Source organism: Pimephales promelas, chromosome 12 (genome assembly GCF_988280905.1).
Source record: "Pimephales promelas chromosome 12, fPimPro1.hap1.1, whole genome shotgun sequence".
NCBI lineage: Eukaryota > Metazoa > Chordata > Actinopteri > Cypriniformes > Leuciscidae > Pimephales > Pimephales promelas.
In genome coordinates, this window is record NC_142780.1 from 27268297 (window position 1) to 27289018 (window position 20722).

Genomic DNA, 20722 nt, shown 5'->3' on the forward strand with positions numbered 1-20722 from the left:
ATAATTTACTGTATATTTCATATCAAAGGTGATTAAACAAATTAAATTTATAAATATACATATATAAATCATTACATTTTTTTTTTACATATACATATCAAAATTGAATAACACTATTTTAAAGTTACATACATGTAGGCTACTTACAAAAGTAATAACATAAATAATGCATAATTACAAGCAACTGACCCTAAACCAAACCTTAACCCTCTCTTTAAATACATGTAGTTCATCAATACTCAGTTGAGTAAGTACAATGTAACTAGGCTATGTCACCATAAAATAAAGTGTGTATAAAATTGTAAAAACTGAAATAGCCTCTGAAGGTAACAAGTGCACAATTACAATTTTACCTGACCCTTAAAAATGACTTCAATTGAAATCTAATGCAGTAAAGTTGATTCAGTCATATTAAATAATATTTATGACTTTTAAAAGCTTTAAAAAATAGATTTTTACTACATTCTTAATGTTACCTAACATTGAATCAATGTAATTGTAGATAGATGACTAAATACATTTTGACTCTATACTTAGTAGGTCTAATTATTTCTTAACACGTCATTATTGATATTTTTTATAATAATATATAATATATTTTTATAATAATTTATAATAATATATAACTAAACGGCAACTGACAGCATTGAGAATTCAGCGCACACTACAGTAAATTATCTTTACTTACAAGTCTCATCAGCCAATAAATAGATGAACATGGCCTGGTATACAAGCTTCCTCAGGTACCTTCCTGTTTTGATACAGCTCACATTTTATTAGGGGACTAACACAATTGTCTCAGGCTTTCTCAGGCAAATAATGTGTTACACAAACGTAAAATTATAGCAAAATATTACACATTCCTTCAGTACAGTAAGTCCCCCTCTCTCTTTCCAGTGACATCACTGTGGTGTCCATAGGTGGAGCTGTCGAGGACAAAGAGAGGGACCACACAGCCTCAAATTCTCCAGAGCTCACTCACACAACTCCACGAAAGACACATGACGGCAGGAGATCAACCCATACGAAACGATCATGATGTTGATGCCACCGTCACAGACTTACATGCTGCTCTAGAAAGTACATTTCTCAGATCTGTCTTCGTGGCCACTGAGATAAAGCCATTGGATGATAATCTGCGTGGATCTGGAGGACACTGAATGGGAGTAAATAGAAAAGAGGCGTAAGAAACAAACGGGGGAGCGACTCTTTCAGCAGCGCCCGTGCTTTTCTTTGAGAGTAACGTTAACGTTTCGAGTCCGCACCAGGATTCTGTTTCGTTGGTTGTACATTGAGCACATTGTGCACGGAAGGATCTGGATTTAGCGGTGGGAGAGTCGGGAAGCTCCGTTTTATTGAGCCATGAAGAAGAACAGTTCAACAAAGCGGGTAAGACATCGAGTTCACTCTATTGTCAGTGAGGAGCGCCGTGAGCCTTTGTGCACTAGTGTGAAACACTGCAGCACGAACACTTCAGTTTACTAAAACACAACGTTTAAAACACTTTCCAACATAGCACATATCATTTATTCTGGTTGTTGAGCATTTTAAAGTCGACATGATGTTCTTCTGCACGCCCTTTTTGGAAGTTGTTGACCAGGCTTATTATGATAGTGAAAAGAATACGTGTTTTTATTTTTATTTTTTGGAATATCAATATTATTAACAAATCATCCAATTCTAAAAAAAACCTAAAGAAAATTCCCAAATGCTAATTCTCTTCTGGGTTTTAGATCTACAAACTGAACACTTAACATGCACTATTAATGAATCGATTAAATTACTGTCCAAAATGACCAAAAAGCATAATAAAGGACGCATCCAATATTTCCAGACTAGAATAGGGCATGTTTCATCTGAAGTCGCTGCAATGATCATACTATCCATACTATTAATGGGATTAAAACACATTTTAGGCTTAATATTAAGAAATGTGCAAAAAAAGAAGTACTCAAAATAGAATTTATTTATAATATTAATATCAGTAAGTCTCAAGTGATGCGTCAGTAAATTTATGTTAATGGTTTTGTACTAATTATATGAAATAAATATACATTTTGGGAAATGCTGAAGAGCATTTAAACATACTTTTTCAGAATAAAGGCATAACCAGATTATAGATGTTATGTTTGTTTTTGCACTCTTTGAGTTTAACTCAACAAACAAAAGCTTTTTCTTTCCACTATTTTGCATGCACACAGCCTTTTAATCTCATCATACTCCGTTCAGATGGCAAGATCCCAACTCAGGCAAAATACTGAGGGAACACTGGTGTGTGTATGTGCTTGTGCTGTGTGAGAAAAGTGAGTAAGCGCCAGGAATGTGATATGATCTACATGACAAAGACAATGTCTTTAAGAAAGTCTCCCCCTTTCTAGAGATTATGGCGGTCTCAAAAACGTGCGTACTGCCTTCCTAGACGGCATAATGCGCATCATAGATTTATGAAGGCCCAAAAATGCTTTGAAACACTGACAATTAGACTATAACTCACTGGCTTGCTTCTGTGTTCTCTCTGCAAACGCAGGGCTCTCAGGATGCCAATCAACAGCCCGTGCAGCCTGACAAAACTGGCTGGATTCGCAAGTTCTGTGGCAAAGGAATTTTCAGGGAAATTTGGAAAAACAGATTTGTTTTACTGAAAGGAGACCAACTCTACATTTCTGAAAAAGAGGTAAGTTTTGGACAAAACCTTTTTCCTGTTCATGCTTTTCTCCACATCAGCATCATTTGACTGATGAGATGCTACTTGTGTAACATTTTTACAATGATATTCAGTACTGCTTTCAGTATAGTGTGTGAGAAAGTGTGTAAAATGTGTTCCAGTTGCTTGGAGGCATGGACGAGTTACATGACATGCCCTCATCCTCGAAAACCATGAACAAAACTACACAACGTAAAAGAAAATATGATCCAGACTACAATATAAGGGTATACTTCCAATGCAGAAAAACATGGTTTGTACTGACCACGATATATTAAAATTCAGGAGACAAGAAGAAACCCATCACTCAATGGCTCACCCATGGTACACCATGGCAATAATGCTAATAATAAATGTTATTGATTTCCTATTAATGATGAAAGTAGGCAGATTACATAACTTTGAGTTCATGTATAGCGGGTTTGCGATCATTCATTTTTAAAACTAGAGAGAGTCAGTTTGATCCAAGTCAAACTGCATGAGGTTTATCTACCATCTTTAGCATAACATATGCAGAGGTAAAAAATCATATAATGATGAATGTTCTGGTGATGGTATGTTTTGACATACAGGAAGTTACTAGCTCTTGTAATGAAATCATATGACTTCCTCCTGTTGTTCCTCACATGAAATAAATAGATAGTTCAGCCAAAAAAAAAAAAAAAAGTTCGGTCATCATTTGCTCAAGTCTTTCGAAACCCGTATGGCTTTCTTGCTTCATTGGAAATGAGAAGTTTAGCAAAATGGAAGCATTCGACCCAACAATAGCAGCAGTTTGAAATTTCCACATTATAAAAAAAAAAAAAAAAAAAACTCCACAGAAGGAAAAAGTCATACAGATTTGGAAAGACATGAGGGAGAGTAAATGATAGAATTGTGATTGTTGGGTGAACTATCCTTTAATATCACGCTCTGTTCAGGTCAGCCCACATCCAATTGCAGACATTACTCTGGAATTAGAGCCGGTTATGTCGAAAGCCCAAGCATGACAATATAAACATGGTAACATTCAATTAGCAGACTGTTATTTCCAAATTCCAAGCAACACATACTGTCAGCATGTTAGAGGTTTAACAAGTTCAGTAAGCATGAAGGAACAGGAAAATAAAGGGCCTTTATTCTGGAGCGAGGCTGATTTACTGCAGTGTGGGAGGACGAAGGGAAGGAAAGCAGGATTGAGGTTGAGTCATGGTCACGCAGAAGACTGTTTGCTGTGCTCAGCATCAGATCAAACAATGCCGAGGCAGCATATGGGCTGTGGCTCACAGCTCAGAGGGAGGATTGACCCTTTTAGTGCTTAACAGACTGAGGTTTCATCATGCTGTCGTCTAGATGTTTCTCTCCAGCTGTCTAGACAGACAACAGATTTGAATGATCTGATGCTGTTGTTTTTGGTATCATGTTTGGCATTCAAGATAAATGCCAAAATGATTCCCATATTTATATGGTCATTTGAATATCCCAGCTTGAGGAGATGAATATATTTCTAAAACATATACCATCAGGTATCTGGGCTTATTCTATACAAAATATTATTTTTGACTTTTTTTATACTGTCTCCTAGGTGCTAAACTTGCAGTACAGTTCCCCCAAAATTGAAAATGCTGTCTTCATTATTTACTCACCTCCATTTCATTCCAAATGCATATGACTTTTTCTTCTGCAGAAATTGTAAAGAATAGTTTAGAACAATAGTTCTGTCATGACAACTCTCGGAGTGTGTGGAATGGTAATGGGTATGACATTGCTGATATGTTTGGTCACTGAAAACACTGCTGCTTTTGGTCATTGGTGCTGATGCAGAGCAAGTACAGAACGTAAGACTTAAGTACCATAAAAAGTACCATACAAATATCAGAAAAGGATTGATTGTAAAATTAATTTTCAAAAATCTATCATGGAAACTAGTTTTTGCCAAAATACCACAGTTAGCTACAACAAAGTTGTGGAAACTTAATACTACTTTCCTCAGCAAAAAATAAACTAAACTGACAGAAAGATTCTGAAATTGCCCCTATTACTATAGGGGTAATTACAGTAGTAACAGTAACCATCTTACATTTAGGGTACGTTTACGCGACAACAATATGCTTAAAATGGATACGTTTTTCCTTTGAGTTTTACAGATGAAACCATTGTCAAAACAATCCCTATTATCACGGATCCGCGAAAACGGCTAAAAACGCTGTTTTGTGCTGCCAGGCCATTAGGTGCGATGAAACAATCAAGAAAAATATTAATGACACAGTTATAATGGCCTCATGACAGCCAATGTCAAAACCAACCACTGACAGTTAACTTAATTTAATGTCAAGTTGTCATGACATAAACCAATACATAACCTGTCAGGGTTAATGTCAAGGTGTCATAACAAAAACAATGTCATATTTGCATTCAAAATGTCATTATTGAGCGAATGACACTTAATGACAATTGTCATAAACTTGCATAAACCCTTTCATATTCATGACATATGTCATGTCATGGTTATGAAGGTGTCATGCCAGTCTTATGCACACCCCTTCAATTAAAGTGTTACCGTGTTTTCTATATGAGGGCATTATAGAAGCTCATCTGCTTTGCTTAAGTGCATCACATATAACTTATATGTCTTTTAATGAATTATTTACTGATATAATTTGATTTAGGCAATTTTAAAAACCCTTTTTAAATAGGTAAACTTTACAATTTATAGAAGTGGCTGTTTATAATAAACTTACACAAGTGAGCAGAGAAATCTAGACAAGTATCCTACTCTTACCTGACACTGATTCAACTCACTTAAGTCAATTTAATGTAATTTAAGTTAAAAATACTTAAACATCCATGTTGAATGTACTTAAAACATCTTTAAAAAAAGACAGCAACTTTTTTTTACAGTGTACCAGGTATGAATTTAAGTTAAATTGCTATGAAAAGTATAAGCACACCTCTCCTCAACAAACTGCACAATTTGAGGTTTCCGCAAAGAAATCCCTAAACCTATAGGTATGAGAAATTGTAATAGCAAGCACCACTGGCCATTCATTGTATGGGATTCTGCTTAAATCCAATTGACATATTTCAGTCAGATGATGGTAGACTGAAGGGTGGCATTAAGCTGAGAATGTGTCCTGCAAAACTCTCCCAGAACAGATGTCCATGCGAGTGTTGTTTGGGGTCAGATTTCTTATGCGTCTATGTGGCAGATGTAGGCCGAGTTCACAGATACTAGGAGAGATTTGTCCCACTCACCCTGGACAGCCAATCAACACAAACTCTGATTTTGCAGTTTCAATAAAGCACAATTTCATGTCTCTGTAAAAATGTTTCTTCCAATTACCCTAAATGGCATCAACCAGAGCTTCAGCACAAAAAAAAGAAAAAGATAAGAGCTGCCTGTGTCTTCTGTTTGCCCTCTCAAGCTCAAATAAGGAAGTTATATTGCTCTTCTGCTTTTTGGAGTCATATGTATAGATGATAGACGTGGGTATAGTGGTCACAACCTATTCTGGACTTGACACTTCCTCTTTCACAAAGTTCTTTCCCCTTTTGCTTTCCTTAAAAGACGCCACTGAAACTGCATTGAAATCATAGCCCTTCCATTTAGGTGATTCACATTCAGTATCCACCCTAAACAGATCATGTTATATTACATTTACAGTTTGATTGAATTCGTTCTTGCATCCAATTTATCTTAATTTAGTTTACTTGTCATTTACATATGTATTGCTTTTCCTAATAAATAGATCTGCAGATGGGCTGCATTATTCTAGCGCTATGAATTGATGTAAATAGGAAACGTCATGAAATGATGAGATCATGCCGTGCATTAGTAAAAGTAACATGTCTAATGTCATACGTGTGTAAATACTCAAAGAAAGATGTGTGAAGTTTTCCTTTTACGATTGCGGTCAGTCATCGTTCTCTAAGGTAATGGGGTGCAGTCGTTCAGCTACATTAACACAAGAGGAGTCGCAAATGAAATCGAAGGATGAATCATTTCACACGTCAGGGCCTGGCACGGCTCTGACTCACTTACTGGAAAGTGAGATCGTTGGAGGTTGTCATGCCCTGTATAGTCATCAAAGCATTTCTTCTCTGTCTGTTTTTTTTTTCTAGGTGGTTTCTTTAAGGGATCTTGGTCAGATGATTATCACTGCAATTGCAAGTTGTTTTTCTGTTGCTGTAAAATTCCTGTTTTCTGGCTGGTTTTATCTTGGAACAACAGTGTTGCTAAATAGCATCAGGTGGATGTTCAAAATCAGAAGCTTGTTGGACTGAAATTAAAAACTCTACAACAGTGGTTCTCAACTTATGGGTCATGAGCCCAAAATCTGTTGTGATCAGAATAAAAACTAAATGTTTAGGAAAAAATAAACACCTCATAGCCGACTCGTAGCAGAATGATCCTTTACGTTTCCAGTCTTTGGTGTTTCTAGTCAAATTGCCGTATTTTCCGAGCTGAATGCAACGTTAAACCTATGAAAATGGTTTTTAAAACCACATGGCTCCATAGTGTCATGACTTTACTTTTGAGTTTTGTCAGTGCCTCACCCGTCAAAGTTTAATGACTGTGTAGATTACATGAAGCTGCCAAAGTGAACGGGCGTATCCTACATACAGATCCTGTTCAGGGGGTTTTGTCTTTAAAATGATAAGAGCGCACCTTCCATCCAGGTACTAACCAGGCTCAACCCTGCTTAGCTTTAGTGGGCAACCAGTTAGGGCTAAAGGGTGATATGGCTGCTGGCATATAGGTTTCAAAAGGGGTGTTTTGCATAGAAGTACATTTTTGGTTCCCCAAAGAACCATGTTTTTCTTAGTGTGAAGAACATTTGAATAATCTAAAGAACCCTTTCCCACTACAAAAAACCTTTTGTGCATTGGGAATGTTCCATGGATGTTAAAGGTTCTTCATGAAAGCATCTATGGCAATAAAGAACCTTTATTTTAAAGAGTGTAAACAATTTTGTGATGGGTCGCCACTTGTGAAGCAAAACTAGTTGAAAACTTTGCAAGAAGTCAGAGAAAAAAATCTTCATGCTATATTTAGTTTGCTTAGTTTAGTTAGTTTGCAGTGCTGATGTCAACTTGAAGCTTTTCCTTCTCTCACCTGACTGAGCCAACATGCTGAATTTAACCCTTTGAGATCTTGCCAGCAGTTTTTATATCACATAAAGCAGGATTGGCTGTATCATTCACATAGTTCTACTTAAACACTTTGCAATGAATTTTTCATGCGTGGGCCGTCGGGACATATTGCCAGGGAGTATTCATTTCAAATTCCTCTTCAGGGTATTTGGCTTCTGTTATACACCCTCTCATCTGCAATGTTTTGTGACCCTAATGGACGTTCATGAAAGGTTAGAACGGTTAATGGAGAAAGTAAATGGCTAAATTCAATTCAGACAGTCCTTTGAATGACATGAAATATGAGATGACTGTTTGTCTCTGAATTGTCCACCTGCCCTCAAATCGAAACGAAAGGACACCTGTACAGGAAATGCTCCATTATACAGTTTATTTGTTGAATAACATGACTATGAATACACACTGGAAATGATGCTGGGTAGGGTTGCACCAGCCGTTCGTAAATTCGTTCTTAAATTGAAACTTAACATCTACTCTAGAGGCTTAGTAATTAATAGCTAGTTTGTAACTAACTCTGTACTTTATTCCGTTGCACCATTTGTTCCTAAGGCCACCAAAGCGTTTTTTGCTAGCTGAAAACGCTAGACGCTCTGCTGAAGATGCCGTGCTTTGGGCTCTTGAGAGCGTTTTGGCAGCGCAGCGTTTTTTCCGTTGAGACGTTTCGTTGTTATGATACAGAATATCCGCAGCAGTTTGAATGTTGTGACAGTTGGTCAGTTCGGTTTAGTCCCGCCCCTCCTCCACTGTGATTGGACGGCTGGGTAAAAAGTGACAGTGATGAGCGCTGCGTTTTATCCAAAGTTGAACATTTTTCAACTCCCAGCGACCAGTAAAAAACGCTGGGCGCTCGGCGCTTCAACATGAAAAAAAACGCTCAGCGCCTCGGTACGCTCATGGCGTTCAAAAAACGCGGCACTCCCATTGAAAACGTAGCCAGTAGGTTACAGAAATTGTGTTGAAATGCCGTGAATTTCAGTTTGTCCTTAATCCTAACTTCTTTTGCCTCACGTTTAATGGTAAAAATAGGTTTCCATTAATATGATACTTGATCATGAATAACATTTTTTCTAACTTCTAACTTTAAGTTAAGTTCTAACTTGCTGCCAAAATAATTTTGACTCCCCCATCATTTAAAAAAAAGAATAAGTAAATAAGTCTTTTCTTGATATAATCAATTTTCTTCCTGCATTGTTTTTTTAATAAAATTTCTAGTTTCTCATTGAAACATTTGTATACCTCCCTATCATGCAATATAAACACAAACTAACATTTTGAATGTGTCAAAATGATTTTCTGTGGTATTCAACAGCACGCCACATGCTGTTTGTATACCTTACTTTTTTTTTGTTGAGCCCAGAACATTTCTATAACATCACTCACAACAAAAATTTTGTTTACAGCTCCAGACAGCTTTAGTTACACAACAGCAACTGGATTACGGAGTACATTTCAGACAGCCCGAGCCTGGCAAGACTACTTATTTTTCCCTCCCTCGTTCTCTGTATAGGTCAACGGATTTTCTCTAACTGTCTTTTACTTGTTTAAGATGCAACTTTTTGCCTATTCACACTCTGTGTCTCCTCTGCAATTGGATGCCTCTTTTTAAAAAGCGTAATGCACACAGCATTAAATATAGATGAATTACAAATAAAATGGTCACTGCCATGGTTTCAAATGCCATAAAGTCCAAATAGGCCATAAAGACATGGTGTTAGATTCATATACAATCACTGAATTAGACTCAGGAGAGCTGTGCCTAGAGCAAAACAACCTAAGTACTATTCTAGTTCACATTCATTCAATAAATTTGACCACTGAAGTTTTTTGTTTCAGTAGGATCTCGGATTACAGACTTTTACTGAGCCAGATGTGTTGTCACTTTGTGAAATAAATGTACTTTAACGTGGTATCACACTTTTATTTAAACTACATATTTCCCACTTTTTCCACTCCTTTTAATTCACTATATAGTGCATCAGAAGTCACTACAGCAAACTGCAGAATAATCTCGGATCTAGTTGTATTAAAAAGTTTTCAATGTCCATTATTGAGTGCAAATGTACTGTGCCCCGACTGTCCTCTCCTGGAAAAAAAGGATTGGATCAGATTGCTAGTTAATTGCTGCCTTTGTACCGCTTGAACAGTAGATGTATTATTTGTACAGCCATTCCCTGTCGTGACACCCCATAGTGCACTGGGTGTGATGCCAATACTCTTAAGTACTGCACTGTAGAGCGGCTCTGTAGTACAGCACACTACCAGATGTGGCCTTGCGTGGACAGAGCTTTATTTGTCTTTAGAAGAGCACTAATGGAAATTGATTGTGACTTAATGAGATCGTTTGGCAGGTGATGTCAAATCAGACCATGGTGTTCAGTGTATCTGGGTTAAAAAGTTCTTCCACGCTTAATGATGTTTTCGAGCTACGTTTTGACGTCTGTCCCAGTTAAAAGTCAGATTGGTCATCGAGATGTCCTTAACTTTTGTGGTTGCACCAACACTGAGCTCAATCATTGCATACGTTTAAAATGCTGTGCCATTTTTTAAAGTAACTAGGGATTGACAAAATAATAATCAGTACATTTTCAGTAATGATGCACATGACAATTCTTTTTTGAAACAAGATATCTGGACATCCAGAGCCGAAACCAAAAGTATAAAGGTCATTTTAAAATTGCCTTTGTTAGCAAATTATATTTATATTTTAATTAGTTATTATTTATATTAATATTTATTATATATATATATATATATATATATATATATATATATAATGTATAATTATAACAATGCTATTATTATTATTTTAAAATTTAAAAATATATTATTTTTTAAATAATATAGTATTATTAATTTATTATTACAAATTAAAAACAATATTAATTAATAAAAAGGTTTTTAGTCATTACATGAAACATTAAAACTACTAAAATGACTTTTATAATGATGCTTCTTTTAATTTATTTCAGAACAAATACTTAAATATTGAGATATTATTTGTATCGAATATACATTAAAGCACAATATTGACACCCAATCTGTGATTTATTCCACAGGTCAAAGATGAGAAGAAAATCCAGGAGGTGGTGGATCTCACCGACTACGAGAAGTCTGAGGAACTTCGCAAGGCTAAAAGCAGGAGCAAGAAGAACCACAGCAAGTTCACGCTTCTGCGCTCACGGCAGCCAGGCAACACGGTCAGTCACTACAGGAAGTTGGGTTTGGGAAGAAGGTTGGGTCAGTAGAGGATAATAGCTAATGGGTTTAGCCCAGTCAGGGATGGTTTATTAGTCAGTTTGCAGTCATGAAAAGCAATCACCTGTTGCCCAATTCAGAAACGCGTCTCTGCATTCACACATAAGGAGAATATCAGAGAATAAAATAGGTGCTCTTAACTGCTTTTTCAGCCATACAGACAGTATTCTAATTGCTTCTGTAATTATATGAATAGGACAGTTCAAGAGAAGAGTCACACCTGTTTGTAAATGCGGTTATAAGTACCAAACACTGACTTTTGTTAATGCAGCCATTCAGCCTCAAGTCTATAACATGTTGATGTTAGTCTACGAAAAAAATATTAGACAATAAATCATACTCCAGCATGTTTGTCTCAACCTGCACAAACTTGTACCGACCTCTGTAGTCATCCTATCTGGTGTAATTGGCTTTCAGTAAGAACGGCTCAGCTTATTGCTTTCACTAGCAAACCACAGGCCACCACAAATATCCTTTATCCTGTAGACCAACACGAATAGTACATCTTACCAATTGAGTTAAAGCTCCAGGTTACTTAAAGGTGAAGTGTGTCTATTTATCCATCAATCCATCCATCTTGATTTTAATTTAACCTATTCTAAAAAATACATTTTATCAGTAAAAGGAAGTTTCTTTAAGAAGTCTGCTTTAGTTATTGATTGTTGAATTTGTTTTCTGCCAGTCTAGACTGCAGCACATTTGCAGGATTTCTGACTGCTAGGAGAAACATACTGTAAGGGGTTACGTCTGACCAATCCTTTAAAATCCAGCACAGAGACAAAGGGTTAATCCCTCGGAAAAAAACATGGAGGGTCTTAGGAAAATCCAGCAGCACCCAACCTCCCAAACACACCCCTTCACACACAGAAACACACCACTACATGGTTAAGAAGTCCTTCTGCCCCACATACAACAGCTGTTCCATATGCAGCTCAACAGGGGAGACACCCTACTACATAACCTCGTGAAAATCATCATCTTTCTTTTTTTTGCTTCCACAAGTAAGATTTAGCACCTAATTTTAATTATTACCAAAGAAAGCCTTACAGGAAGATTATTCTTTGTGCACTTATACAGTTAGTATAATGCACATTGTAGCATTATATTATATATAGCTAGTTGTAGTTACAATTATTTAAAATGACTTTTTATGCACCCTCCCTGACATCAAGCTGAATTAACCGAGCTATTTTTGCTGCTGTAAGCATTCACCTAGCAACCATCCAAAACCCCCATGAAACCACTTAGCAACAGACTGCAATATTTTGAACACCTTAACCCTAAAACTGTATTATGGACAAATGTGGGCAAAATAGTTTTGATTTATTTTTTAAAAATACTTCCCTTGATCTGAGCGGTACAAGACTTCCTAAGTTTTCCTCCTGAACACACACAATTCCTTAATTGAACACAAAAAACTCCTTAATTTGGGCCAAAAATGGCATAGAAATGAATGGGAAAAACTGTAATTTAGAGCATTCTAAAATAAGCCAAAAAAAAAAAAAGACACCAGGTGACAGCAAAGTCACTTCATCTTTACGTTTTAGCTCTAAGAACTTATTGGAATGATATTTTAGTGTAGTTAAAAAAATGTAAAAAAATAAAACATAAAAATAAGCATAATTTACATAGAAAATATGGTACTTTTTGAAGTAAATAAATTCAAAAATACCCCCAAAAATAAAAAAAAAACACCATAAATGGATAGTCAAAACTTTATCGAAGACAGTGATATAACATTTATAATAAATAAAAATTAGGATCACACCTGAGTCCTCTGTGCCCACAATTACAGGATTAAGGGCTATAAAGTGAATACGGTTTGAGGGCTACAAACAACATAACAATGCACAATATTTTGAACACCTTCAAAAATTCACAAAACAATGCCTGAGTAACCAACCATCTACATAGTGAAAGCAAGTTTTGCACTGGAAAAGTACCAATGTAAACCAATCTTGTAAACAAAGGATTAATCTGCTCACCTTCACCCAAACAGTCTATTAATGCTGAACTAAAACTCTAAGAAGTAACATTCCACCTACATGTCAACAATCTCTTATTAGAGTCAACAGAATGTCTAAAGGGGATCATCAAAATAAAGTGTAACAGATGTCTCTTAGGCTCACTAAGGCTACACTAGTTCAGCAATCAGCGATATTTTCAATGATATGTCTTTTTAATTGCCAAAGTGTTGTGTCAACAACAGTACACAATATGTAGCATTGGGAGAATAGCAGAGTCTTATCTACACAGCTGCAGCATCAACAGAAGGGCCGCCTGTCTGCCACGGCTCCAGCAGACTGTGTTGGGAAGACTTGCAGTGTTGTTGCCTAATATGGTGGTTTCTGCCTCACACTGTTGCTGCATCAGCTGTCCATAGACAGAGCCATATGGCTGTACCTGCTCATTTATGCTTGGCTCACTATATGTTTGTGTCCACCTAGCACAAGACTGAAGGAATTTTCACAATGTTTGTAGGCGTAAAATGAAAAGCCAGCAGAGTTCAGGGCAACACTGGTCATACATCAAACTGTTACTGCAACTGTATGTTTGTATTTGGATAAATTATCTCCTCAAAAAAGACACGCTTTAAAGTATTTTTCATCCTCTAAATGCAGGTTCCAAATCTGGTGTTTTTGGCTGTCAGTCCAGAAGAGAAGGAGTCATGGATCAATGCTTTAAATGCAGCGATCACCAGGGCCAAGAATCGCATATTGGATGAGGTAAGCAAGACAATCTTATGTTTTTACATATAACAGTGCTGCTTGTTTAAAAAAGCCCGCCTGCATTAAAAAAAAAAAAAAAAAAAGATACACCGCCAGTATTTTTTGATCATTTTCACAAAACTTTCATGGCCCCCACAATATTTTGTTGAATAAATAGCTTAGCATGCATTATAATCAAATACTTTTGTTCTAGATTTATGTATTCTTTATTTATCAACAGTTGAATGTAGGTTTCTTAAAAAAGCTACATTTTTAACAAAAAAGCTGATTTTTTTTTAGCTATAGCAAAGACTACAGCATTCATAAACAATGCTTTTATCATTTGTTTCTGCTTCTTTTTCACATGCGTTTTGATCTGGAGATTCTTTACTCTTGTAGAAGTTGTGTAATAGCGCCATCTACCACAAAGCTAGAAAATTACATTAATTGCAGGAAAAGTTAAGCATTTTCAACTAGAGCGAAAGTTAGTAATGCATTGATGCATAGCTACTTCCATTAATTACGTTTCTTGACATAGGATTAAGGATGTGAACAAGCTCCTAAACAAGCTTTTTTACTTGGGTCAGTGACCATTCACATAGCAACCACCCAAAACACCCTAGCAACAACACAGCAACCCAAATAATGCAAGGCAACCATCCACAACACCCTAGCAGTGATTTATATGGGCAAGCACCACTCTGTAGTTTCTTCAATTTAAAAAACAAAACAAAAACCCGAATCCAGATTGTCATTCACAGATCCTTGGAGAATCCACTTTAATAAAAACTTTTAAATTGCAAAGTTTCCTGCCCTCTCATTCCTTGATCTTTTCACAGTTTGTTTGCGAAAGGGATTTGCTCAATTTAAAAGCAGGTCTATAATCACGCTCGACACACAGAGGGAGAAAATGAATCACTCCACCAAAAATAGACGCCAGTCACGACTTCCAGCGTTAAAGCAGCCAAATCAAAGCCTATCTTCACCTTCAGGTTCCGCCAATGAACGAGATTTAATCTGGCCTAACCATCCAGATCTTCCAGATCAACACTTGACATGTCATGGGGACCAAGTCATTGCTTAGGAGGACCATAAACATACACACAGATAAAGATGCCTTACTCTGTGACACAGTCAATGTTCCAGAGATTCATTTAAATAATTCAGAGAGAGCGTGTGCTTTCCATTTCACAAGAAATTGTGGTGTGATTCATATCCTACATCTAGTTGAGTTAAACAGACAAGGTCTCCTATACCACTCAACAGGAGAGGAACCAGTGAGTCAGCAGCACACGATACCAGCCGGTTATGTTGAGAGTGCTTCTGTTGAACCTTACTCATAACTAGACAGTTCTTACGGACAGAACGGTACCGTATCACATTGTTCTTTTTACAGTTGTCAGTCACAATACCAACATACATCAATTAAAGGGATAGTTTACCCAAAAATGAATATTCTGTCATTAATTACTCGCCCACAAATGAAGATCTAATAGCTTTCTGTCCCTCAGTTGGCAGCTATGCAACTAACCTACCACTTTGACTTTGAAAGTTCATAAAGAGATAGTAAAACTAATCCATATGAATCTAGCGGTTTGTCCAAATTTTCTGAAGAGACTCGTTCACTTTATATTCTGAACAGATTTAATTTAGGATCAGCGAACATAAACAGAAGCTCAAACGAATCTGCTTGACGCACCAGCACAAATTTGGTTTTTGCAGAAGCTCAAACGATTGGACTAAACACTCAATTGATACGGTTTAGCTTTACAAAGCTAAACGAATGAATTTTTTAAAGCATCAAATTGGTAGTTGCATATCTGTCAATGGAGTGTCAGAAAAGTCTCAGATTTCATGAAAAATATCTTTATGTGTTCTGAAGATGAACAAATTCTTAAGGGTTTGGGCAACATGAGGGTGAGTAAAGACAGAATTTTCATTTTTGAGCAAACTATCCCTTTAAAAAAACAGAAGAAAAACAATAAAAAGATTGATTTTTTCCTCAAGGCTGGGTATCTATTCAGTCAATTCGATTCCAATTGACAAGCTTTCGATTCTATTTGATTTTTATGTGTTTTGATAATAATTCATTTGTGATTATTTCACGTATAATGTCAATAGACATACATCGATTATTTGTGGTCGTGGAACTCACAGCTTGATGCATCACTGAGAGTTGTTTTCTCGACATCAGACGTATTCTTTTTCTGATATGGATGGTTTGGTTTTTCTAATTTCAGTATATCAATGCACTGCTTATCCGTTGCCAAGCACTGCTGCAAGTGTGGGAAATGTGTAGGCAGGTTTAGTGCCTACTAGACAATGAGAATATGCTTTCACTAGCCACAAACAACGCCATGCACAAATATATACTAGATTTGATATATTCCTAAGCTTAACTTTGCGAAACTCAACACCACAAGTAGGTTATGGGTTGGGTACATGAAGCAGTCACCATGCTGTTGCTAGATGAAGAAACAAGATGCTAGATGCTAAGAAACAAAGGTAATCTTCTAAACAAATAGTTTGTTTCGTTGTGTACTACCCTTTCATTGTTCCATAAAGCCTGACCAAACACGGTGAGATTAGATATACACTCCATTGGCCAACACACACAAGCTCAGAACACAAAGTCTTGGTTGTTAACATTGTCGTAAATAACAGACTTGTGTTGACACGTTTGATGCATGTTGTTATTTTTCAGTGTAACAAATTCTCAGATTAGTCTCTCTAGCTTGTACAAGCATTTTGCCCAGAACTCAAACATTCATCTACTCTTCCCAATTGGTCATGTGTCATTATTTGTACATCACAAACAAATAATAAACAGACTGACTGAATGTCCGGTCAATATACTGTCCCCCGCCCCCTCCTGCAGGCTGGCGTAAAACATGTAGCTGCTGATAGATTTATTCAGTTGGGCTTTATCGCAGTGGTTTTTGTCTGACCCCTTTAGGTGACGGTGGAAGAGGACAGCTTGTTGGCCCATCCGACGCGTGACAGAGCTAAGATACCTCACACACGCCGTCTGCCCACCCGCGGGCACCTCATGGCTGTGGTAAGAAGTCCATTCGCTTTGAATATCACCTCTTTAAATATGAACAGCCTACTGGGAAAAGGCTATAATGATACATATAATAGTATGTATGTACCTTTTTTTCTTCAGCGATGAAATACTTTTTTCTTTATACCATCAGTTTTAAGACAATTTAGAGGCCAACTGTACAGAATTTTTTTTTTTGATTTCCAGGTCAGGCCAGTGTTTCAGATTTCTACTTGGCCTGCCATCATTTTCACTAGCCCCAATAAGTCTTTATTTTTATTTATTTTTAGAAAATAAGATTTTTTTTACAATATACATTGGATTTTTATTTCAAAATGCTTATATACATTTATTATAATATATATATATATATATATTACAAAATAGATTTCATTTTCTAAAATCTCCCCACCCTTTTCAGGCTTCTACCACAAACTCGGACGGCATGCTGACACTTGACCTCATCCAGGAAGAAGACGTCCTAGCAGAGCAGGGTCAGGACTCTCTTGAGAATACCCTAGATAAAGCCGCTTCTCAGCACACCCTAGATTCCCAGCGCTCCAACCCAGACACCATGAAGCTCTCAACATGTAACGAGACCCCCGGAAAGTCCCAGAGTCTGCCGCGGAAAAGCGAGAGCGCCTTTGACTGGTCGGAAAACCATCGGACGCCGCAACTCCGCAAAAAAACGACTCCGTCCGAGAAGAACCGCTGTGCCTCCATGGACGAGATTCTCACGCACTGCGAGACGCGGGCCCTTCCACACTGCTCGACTTCAGCGCCAGTGCAGCCCATCAGCCAGCTCCAGGACCTCATCACCCAGAAGCTGGAGAGAACTCAAGAACTGCTGACAGAGGTGCGGGCACAGGGCAAGGGAAAGGGATCGCCGGCTGGAAAGAGCTCCAGCCCAGAGGTTCAACGGATAGAGGCGGAGCGGCTTCTGGAGGAAGCAGCGTCCACTTGGGGTCAGGCTCGTGACGTACTGGAAGAAGTGAAAGAACTCCGAGCTTTATACAAGCAGCTTGACTCCGCCCCACTCAGTCCTTCACAGAACGGCAAACTAAACAGCCCTCAAGCAAACCACCGGAAAAGCATGATGTGAGGTTTAATGGCGTCGTTTTTCAATGGACTCTTCCTGTTGACTGCTTTAGTATCGCTGGAATCTAATAACATGAGCTGTACGTCTATGTATGAATTGTTAAAGAGCTTCCACTCCCTAATATCAGCGTCAGAGCAAAAGTACAAGGGACCGACCGGTGGTTTTACCAAACACAAGCTGTTGTGCTATACCCTGCAGTGATGTCAACAGGGATAGTAAAACCACGGAGTCACCAAGCGATCCCAAGACACCAGATGGCGGTGATGTCGTTGTCATCACTAGCCTATCACAATGTGAATGTTACACTGGAGGAGCTTCGTTTCAAAATGCTCACTAACCCCCAGGTCTATTTTACTCCCTGGGTCATTTTTGTATGTAATAATAATAATAATTCCCAGCATACTTGCTCTGCTATTAACACAATCCATGCTCATAATAAGATGCAATCAGGGTGCAGCCAAAGGCGGAAAGCTCACGGATAGTGGAACCTGCGCTGTGTCCGGCGGTGCTCTGTATCCCATCAGATGGGCTCCAATTGTGAACAAAGCCATGAACATGAACACAGATGACGTCTGGTGCCAGAGTTTCTGCGGAAAGTGGAGGAAGAAAAAGCTGCCATTAAAGACGAGACTCCATGCAGTAAAGGAAACGATTAATAATAATGACACATTTGCACTATGGAGAATGCTGTAAAACGAGAGTGACGCTGGCAAGCTATCTTTTCAAACCTAAGAGGCAGAACAGACAATCTACTGTAGGCAGGGAAATATGGGTCGTGCAGAGCCAAGTCTTTACACCTAAGTGGTATTTCCGAAAACGTTGGTATCTTTCAAAATCAAAAGCTGCCTTAGCGTATTTTCATAAGGGCACATGCATTTCAGTGACTCTGAACGCTTATATATTTTAATTTTCGAAAAGTTCGCCAACAAGTTGCCTGCACCTCAAGAGAAGCTTTTAAAGCATGATTTTATTTTGCTTTGCTTTTTGTCTTTGGGGAACTATGCAAGGTTGCATGGGTGAATCTCACGAAACCAGTCAAGAATTTCTCTATTTTTTTCATATACAAAAAAAAATTTTGTTTTACATTTTTTGTTGGAATATGTTCATAATTGGCATGGAGACAAAAAGTATTTAATAAATAATGGTCTTATGCAAATATAATTTCTATTTTGGCTTAAAATGTGACTTGGGCATGTTTCATGAGATTCCCCTACAAATAAGCTTGAAATAATCCACTGGTATCAGGATTCACTGGCAGTGTGCAGTACGGTATTGCGTTAAAAGACCAAAGGGTATGTCTTGCCAGTAGAAAACACCTTGTTTTACAGTTAGTAGCTAAATAAATGTGTTTGCACAATTCTATAGGTACAGGTCAACCTGTTCTGTTACGAAGACTTGATTATAAACAGTGTTATATTTTTTTGTACATTTTATTGTAAAGTGCTTTTTTGTAGGGAAAGACTTTGAGGAGAGTTTTTGCTTTTAAAATGCTTGATTTCAAAAAACAAAAAAACAAAAAAAAAAACCTTCCCTGGAAATAAAACTCAACCGGACATTCCGCGCTTCTGGAATCTTGTCATAAAAAAACAAAAACAACAACAACTGTAAATCTCCATTTCCAAAGGTAATAAAAGCACAAAGCCTACGGCAGTCCTTAGCTTTTTAAAAAAAAAAGTACAGGTGAATGACTCAAAAGTTTTATTCACTACCCATCACATTTTAAGTTCTATTGATCATATTATCGCCACACAGATGCCAAAGGTTTTCTGTACCTCATACACTCGTATCTCGAACAGAGTTATGTGGAGTGATCTTTTCAGGTTTAATCAGATGAACTGGTTTTGTTTGGTCAGCTGGCTGTGTTATGATCTGATTTTTCTGACAGTGCCAGCGGAAGGTGAATCTAATTAACAGAGCATCTGTCAGGTAGCCAGGGCTCATATTAGATTACATCAAAACCAATCCCGACAGCTTTGCTATATCCCATAGATCAGATTGCAAAGGATAACAGAAACCCAGCCAAATTGCTCCTGTACTTTGATAGTCATACATTCAATTTTGCATTTTTGACACGTTTACTTTATGTTGACATCATTAACCATGTGACTGCCTAGAGCTGATGTTTCCTTCATGCTTTTTTGAACTATTTATGTATGCCATAACATTGTTCATCTGTTGTCCCTGTTATTCTGAATTTCTGCAGACCTTTGATAAAATGTGAATGTGAGTGAAGAGGAAAACCTCTCATTTGGTTCTTGACTTTGTTATTGTGGTCAGGCTAGTAATTTTGCATAGGGATGTTGAATTTGTGTAAGCTAGTCTGCGTCAGTGCTAGACTGCCACTGGAAAAAGGACTTATGCAATCAGAGAGGAAAGGACAATCGATTTTACCTACTTCAAATGACAGACTCTGGCTATTTTAAGGTTCGAAATGCACATTTATACAGAAGAACATCTGAATGTTTTTGGAATTTTTTTCAATTCCATCATCCTCACAAACACAATCTCTCAGATGGACAATTCATTACAAGCTGCTGGTAAACAACTCAGATACTCAGTTGTCTTTTCTGCTCTAGTCTAATCACATTTATATGGAAAAGTGTAAATCTCTGTGTACATTATTTCACATTTCTGTAGCTAATTGTAAATGGGGGTCGGGTCGGTTTGCTGTGTGAAGAGAGAGCAGAACCCTGTGGGTGTTTGTAAGCTCAGGACCGGCGAATCTCTGATGTACTTGAGACACAACCACTTGTGCAATTAAAAGTGATCCTCATTTAACA

General features: G+C 37.5%; 1 protein-coding gene across 2 annotated transcripts; it reads left to right on the top strand.

The window, feature by feature from the left end:
- The first annotated feature begins 938 nt into the window (after positions 1–938).
- On the top strand, positions 939–20722 carry plekho1b (pleckstrin homology domain containing O1b). Of its 2 annotated transcripts, XM_039652156.2 has the most exons (7): positions 939–1389; positions 2528–2674; positions 2827–2931; positions 10894–11034; positions 13714–13818; positions 16757–16858; positions 17265–20722. In XM_039652156.2, the coding sequence occupies exons 1-7, from the start codon at positions 1363–1365 to the stop codon at positions 17943–17945; spliced, it is 1308 nt and encodes a 435-aa protein (XP_039508090.2). In that variant the 5' UTR covers positions 939–1362; the 3' UTR covers positions 17946–20722. The 2 variants fall into 2 exon arrangements, with proteins under 2 accessions (XP_039508090.2, XP_039508091.2); XM_039652157.2 differs by lacking the exon at positions 2827–2931 and having other exon boundaries at positions 941–1389.

Bases quoted from the DNA above. Each gene is read 5' to 3' on its own strand.
- plekho1b (XM_039652156.2), top strand. From the start codon at position 1,363: ATGAAGAAGAACAGTTCAACAAAGCGG. The intron at 1,390-2,527 runs GTAAGACATCGA...CTGCAAACGCAG, and splicing joins AGAACAGTTCAACAAAGCGG to GGCTCTCAGGATGCCAATCA. The intron at 13,819-16,756 runs GTAAGCAAGACA...TGACCCCTTTAG, and splicing joins AGAATCGCATATTGGATGAG to GTGACGGTGGAAGAGGACAG.